Genomic DNA, 6,825 nt, shown 5'->3' with positions numbered 1-6,825 from the left:
CGTTTGTTTTCTTTATTTTATAAAAGCACAACGTTTTGTTGATATTGTGAGTGCACACAAATAAAACTAGCCCCTTTACAGTTTAGAATGATGTATTACTCTTACCTTTATGAGCAAAAAATGACTGTGTATTAAGTTGTTTCCACTGTTAGAAAAAAATGCAAGTGATCGCGCTGGCGCCTCCGTGTGCTGCAGAGCGCACTTCAGCTTCCACTCTCCGCACAAACGATTAGATATGCGTCTAACAGCGCACGTTTATCTAGGTTAAACACTTAAACTAACATTGTGATATGCTTGAACTGTGTACATGAAAAATGTAGAAACATTGGACACAACTATGGGGCACCATTGTGCAGCAGCAAGCATCACAACAAAAAAGGAACCTCAAGGTTGATCTAGGAAAATGTGTGAAAATGTATAGGGCCCCATTCCTATATTTTGCCTGGGGCCCCCAATTCACTAAATCTGCCCCTGAGTAGCATTCATGATCACAACTCACAGGTGCTCCAGTGGTTACGCAGATTTGAGTCATACCTACACTACAGCTTTTATTTTTGAAAACAAATTAATACTTTTATTTAGCAAAGATGCGTATGCATATAAATTGATCAAAAGTGACAGTAAAAACATTAATAACGTTACAAAAGATTTTGAAATAAATGCTGTTCTTTTGAACTTTCTATTCATCAAAGAATCCTGAAAAAGTGTCACTCTGTCCACAAAAATATTAAACAGCACAACTGTTTTCAACAGTGATAATAAGAAATGTTTCTTAAAGGTCCCCTGAAGTGCCTTGAAACACACAGCGTTATTCTATGTGGTGACGTAATTTCAACTGAAACAGGAAGACAGGGCGGGACATATCGAGCAGCCACGCCCCCTTTTTAAATTAGCCAATAGCGTTTTGTTTATATCTGCACGGGTCAGAGCCGTTGAGCTCGGTAAAGCCGCATACTCTATGTGTTGACGTCATTTTAACTGAAACAGGAAGACAGGGCGGGACATATCAAGCAGCCCCGCCCCCTTTTTAAATTAGCCAATAGCGTTATGTTTATATCTGCACGGGTCAGAGCCGTTGAGCTCGGTAAAGCCGCATTTGACAGCCACACTCTAATAGATTCAATATGAAACTCTTAGTAAAACAAAATAGTGATCATAATCATGCTGAGGCTGCATAGTTTTAAAAGTGTTTAATATATGCCGACTCGCGCATATGATCGCTCCATGCGATTGCATCTCTGGACCGGAGCCAAAGTCCAGATCAGGCTGTGTGCGCGGCCGCACGTGCCATTCACTGTACAGGAAATACTACACTGTGAACAAGCGACCGATCTCAGCCAGCCACAGCTTCAGGGTCTATTAATAGTGCAGGGGGCAGGCGCTTTGGCTTCTAGAGAGCATTTGATTGGTCAGAAGATTTGGTAATGATGCTGAAAATTCAGCTTCGCATCACAGGAATAAATTGCATTTTAAAATATATTTAAATGCAAAACAGTTATTTTAAATTGTAACTGTAAATAACTGTTAAATTGTAATTTGTAAACAGAATTTCTCAATAATCAGCCTTGCAGCCTTGGTGAGACCCCAAACTTTTGAATGGTAGTGTACATCATTTTCCACATACTTCTCTTCTGTCAAGGCATATAATGGCCTACAAAGCCCATAAATAATAGAAAATGAAACAACTCCACTAGTGCCTCTTATTAATCCAGTCGACTTCCTGTAACTTTCAAATGAAATTATTGTTTATGAAACTCTTCTGAACTGTTACTGTATAACCAATTTAAATTTAACAGCCGAGCCTCTAAGCCTCTTGAGAAACTATTTCAAAACAATTTCAGGGCGCAATTCAAAATCAAAATATTTGGTTAAAATGTAAGCATCAGCCCAAAGGTTATGCAGAAAATTACTCGGATGTTTGATAGACAATTAAATATTCATTATGATAAACATTTCCTTATAAATAACTCAAAGTACAAGAATAGATTGCAATGATTAAACATCATCAAATTAATCTCAGGAAATATCTGCTATATTTTAATAGTAATGTGACAAGGTGCTACATCACTATTTTTAGTGTCACATTGTATTGTGCGTGCAGCTTTACAGTTGAGTGAGATGACACAATAATTAAACACATTCTCCTGTTTTTCATATGCAGTGATGGAAAGTCTGATTCATTCTGTTGAATCACTTTGTTTGAATGGTATAAAAAAAAAAATTCTTTGTCCTTTGCGCATGTGCCTCACAGTTCTGGTTTGCTTTCGGCAGAAGATGACATTTCGCTGTCCTGCAATTAGATACAGTGAAATGTTTTCTACTTGTTGATAGTTAATAGCAGTGCTTTAATTACAGCAGTACAATTCATTCAGATGAACTGACCTTCAACTGTTTGTTTTTTAGCTTTGGTTTCCATGGTGCAAAGTATCTCTTAGTGGTGATACAGTGTTGTTGAACTTTTATAGCTGAGTGCGTGTTAGCAGCAAGCGCACAATATTTGCTGAAAGTGATTTGGTTGGAGCTGTTCCCCACAGAGAGATTATTGTCCCATCAGCAGGAAGTTTAGGACCGCCTGCTGCCCCGTTAGGTGAAGTGCACTGAGATAAACTGACAAAAACTGATGACAAAAAGTCTACAGGAGGAGTTTAGCAGCCCTGAACGAGAGACTTGCTGTCACTGACATCCCTCCTAAAATCTGTCTGTCACTCTCTCGACAGACACTCAAAAAATATTTAGGCCTAAATTTATGATTTATATAATTGAATTGCGTACAAAATTTACATCCATTTACATCCATTTTAACATAAACCTAATGTGATGTCACACTTTATATTTGTCAGTCATACATAAATAAAACGGGTAAGATTTCTGCGCTCAATAATGGCACAGTTTATCATCAGCAATTTTCATCTATTTAATTTTATTTAAATAAATAACATTTATTTAAATTTTTAACATAAACCTAATGTGATGTCACACTTTATATTTGTCAGTCATACATAAATAAAATGGGTAAGATTTCTGCACTCAATAATGGCACAGTTTATCATCAGCAATTTTCATCTATTTAATTTTATTTAAATCATTTTTTCCTTCAAAGTGCATTCATTCAGATTGCTTAGAATCAGCATAAATCTGTTCATTGTGAAAGCAATTTAATTAATTCAGTTAAAAAGTATGAACATATACATACCCAAAATGTATGACCCTGAAACGAACTGGATTTATTGATGATGAATATATAAAGCTGTTTTTTGTGTATTTAAAACACATTCAGTTCATTATTACAGAAATCTTACCTGTTTGATTTATGTATGACTGATAAATATACATCACATTAAATTTGTTAGTTTATAATAAAACTGCGTAATCCAAATGGATGGAAATTTTATATGCCATTCAAATACACAAATCTTACATTTAGGAGTGTATGCTTCACCACTTCCATCTTCATCATGGTGGTCTTTGCTGACTTTCTTCTTTACTTCTGTCCTTCTCTCTCCTCAGGTGTCCTTTTTCTGCAGTTTGGAGATGAGACCAGACGTGTTCATATCACTCACGAGCTCAACAGTTTGGAGACCTTGCACGCACTCATCGTGCATATGTTCCCTCAGAAGCTGACAGCGGGAATGCTGAAGTCCCCAAACACGGCCATCTTGATCAAAGACGAAGCGAGGAACGTTTTCTACGAGCTGGAGGACGTGAGGGACATACAGGACCGCAGTATCATTAAAATCTATCGCAAAGAGCCCATCTATGCCTCCTATCCTGCGGCACATCTGGCCAACGGAGACCTCAGGGTGAGAGATTCCAACTGCATTCAATGATTCAGTTGTTTGCCATCTTACATTGTCTCAGCATGGGCTGATAGGTAAAAGAAGGCACCAAGCGTGATCCATATTTAAAGAATGTTTTCTTTTCCAAGTCAAAATAAGAAATCACAAGGTTAAGGATGTAGATCCCAGTATGTGGTAAGATGAAAGGCAGCCCTAACCTTCAAATCGACGTCACAGTCCTTTTTGTGTGTTAAATATTTTAAAGGGATGTACCCGTTGTTTGATCCATTGAGCGACGTCTTTCAGATTGGGATATTCTTGAACTCAGAGGTTTTTGAATTATGCACAGTTTTTGGTGTATCACTTGGGAGTTGGTTTTACTTTGTGAGCTTGCTGTGCTACCACCGGAGTTTGATGTGGGTTGACTTTGAAATGCGATCATGTTGCGTCACTCTGTTGATCAAATGTTCGTTTTTTCTTCTCTGGTGTGAGACGTCTCTCTGCTATTAGACACGAGTCTCTCAGCTAACATTAGTCATGAGTCTGTTAATGTATGCTAGTGTTTCTATTTATTGTCTGTTTGTGTGGGGTGTATGTGTGTACATTGATGTCTGTGTGTGTGTGTGTGTGTGTGTGTGTGTGTGTGTTTTTTTTTTTTTTTAGAATGTTGTCAGGGTTGGGAAAGTAGAATGGGACCTAAATAAGTGTAATTAATTACTGACTGGTTGCTTGTATGATAATGAGATGCAGTCTATCCTATTTTCAGGACCAGTAATTATTTACACACTAAAAGAGTCACTTAATTCAGGGGATTTCAAACTTTATGATGCCAAGCACTAGGATAAAATATGATGACTTCCAGTGCAGGACTGTTTGATAAAATATAAAGGTGGTGATATTTATGTATTATTTATTTATTTATAAAGACCCCTTCTGTGTGATAAAATACTAGGTGTGGTATTACAAAGACAACATGTTTCTAAAATTAAATGTTTTTTTATTTTCAATTAATTTATTTTTTTTTATTTTTGAAAATTAAATAATTTAAATATTATCTGGAAAATATTTACTTTAAATTGAGTATTTTTTCTACCCACTATTAGAGTAATGTCAAACATATCTGTCCATAGGATTAGATAATTCTGATTCCTTGTTTTTATGATTTATGATGAGTGATTGTGCTGGGTATTTTTTTCAGGTTTCATGTAAAAATAATGAATACTGTATACAAATTCTGCACTCTAAAATTAAACTTTAGGGTTTTTTTAGGTTAATTGCATTAGATAATTCTGATTCCTTGTTTTTATGATTTATGATGAGTGATTGTGCTGGGTATTTTTTTCAGGTTTCATTTAAAAATAATGAATACTGTATACAAATTCTGCACTCTAAAATTAAACTTTAGGGTTTTTTTAGGTTAATTGATGATTTTAAATAAAATAAAAGTGGTTCCAAAGTGGCAGCCTGCAGTGACAAGCTTATTGCACCTTTTGACCACATTGAATTTATTCAAATTACCACTTGAGTTGAAACTCTACAGCCCTTCGCTGTGTGTGTGTGTGTGTGTGTGTGTGTGTGTGTGTGAAAGAGAAAGTGAATATATAAAGCCAATTTCACTGTTATCAGCAGAAGTCTGGACAGAACATGTCAACTGCTCCCTGGAGTGTGTACTTGCATTCACGTCAGTGTGTCCGTGTACGCAGGCTAACAAGCTATATCCCTGTAATGCTTCAGTAAGTTCGACTACTCTCAGAGTAGGGAACAAAAATAGACGAAGAGGGGAAAAGAACCAAAAAATATAAAGAAAAGATGGATAAGTGCCTTAAGATAAAACAAAACAAGCTGTGGAATAAATGCAAGTTAAGTGACAAGCAGATATAAAATGTATAAAATGATATGCAGGATGTAGCAAGGAGAGGTGAGAATGAAGAGAATGAAAGATACTGAGACGCAACAGGGCAGAAAAAAGGATCTGTTAGATGAGTGTGGGTTTCCTGGTGTTTGTGAATGGAGAGTTTTAAAGCTCTTCCTTCTGCTCATTGTAGCTTAGTAAAGTATATGTGCTCACTCAGAAGCGGTGGTGAAATATGAATACATTGTCATGTAATCCAATGTTATGCCAGTAGCTTTAGCTAGGCTGGGTGAAAGGAGTGAATAGGGTGAATGGAGCCTCCCCGGAGTTGAATTACAGACTGATGAAAAGAAAGAATGGGGGCAATGAGTCTAGATCTCCGCTCTTGGTTTCGTGCTAAACCTCAGAGGATCGCTCTTGCTTTGAGATATTTGATTTGTCATCAACACATTTTCAAGTTTGAATGATTTTTGGCAAATATCCACTTCTCCTTAACACTCCTAACTATGAATGTAACTGAATTATTCAGTTGAACTGGTGGCTTTTCAGTTTTTTTTTAGTTTTTTTATTATTTTTTTTATTTTACAGTAGATTTATGTAGGATTTTAAACATTCTATCAGACAAATAACATTATATTGTTCCGTCTGAATGTAAATGAATAAAAAATTAATGTTGAATTATTCTACTTTTAAGAATAAAAAACAAACACTTTTAGAAAAATTTAGATTCATTGTTGTTTTTGTGATAAAGAAGGATATGTGATGCTTGACAAATCTTGTCAAGCAAGAAAAACTAAAAATTCTAAATGTTAAATGAGAGTAGAACTTGCCCATTTATGAACTTGGCTCCTCTGAAAACACAGACAATGTCACTTCCTCTTCATTATGTCATTTAAAATGACAGTTCACTATTATTTTGAGGTAAATACTGTAAGTGTTGTGATGGAAATCAAATTGATTTATAATTGTATTAATTTACATTTACATTTAGTCATTTAGCAGATGCTTTTATCCAAAGCGACTTACAAATGAGGACAATAAAAGCAGTCAAAACTAACAAAAGAGCAACAATATATAAGTGCAAATGACAAGTCTCGGTTAGCCTAACGCAGTACACCTAGCAAGGTGTATATATATATATATATATATATATATATTATACACACACACACACATATACACACACACACACACACA

The 6,825-nt window shown here is 35.6% G+C and overlaps 1 protein-coding gene across 1 annotated transcript in view; it reads left to right on the top strand.

The window, feature by feature from the left end:
* Positions 1-6,825, top strand: part of LOC107688136 (SRC kinase signaling inhibitor 1-like) — a 108,094-nt gene that overhangs the window by 65,170 nt on the left and 36,099 nt on the right. The window contains exon 6 of the mRNA XM_016485717.1: positions 3,508-3,800. Within this exon, the coding sequence (XP_016341203.1) occupies positions 3,508-3,800 (293 nt within the window). The remainder of the gene's footprint in view (positions 1-3,507; positions 3,801-6,825) is intronic.

This window comes from Sinocyclocheilus anshuiensis, unplaced genomic scaffold (assembly GCF_001515605.1).
Source record: "Sinocyclocheilus anshuiensis isolate Anshui unplaced genomic scaffold, SAMN03320099.WGS_v1.1 scaffold249, whole genome shotgun sequence".
NCBI lineage: Eukaryota > Metazoa > Chordata > Actinopteri > Cypriniformes > Cyprinidae > Sinocyclocheilus > Sinocyclocheilus anshuiensis.
This window is presented reverse-complemented; position numbering and strand designations above follow the sequence as displayed.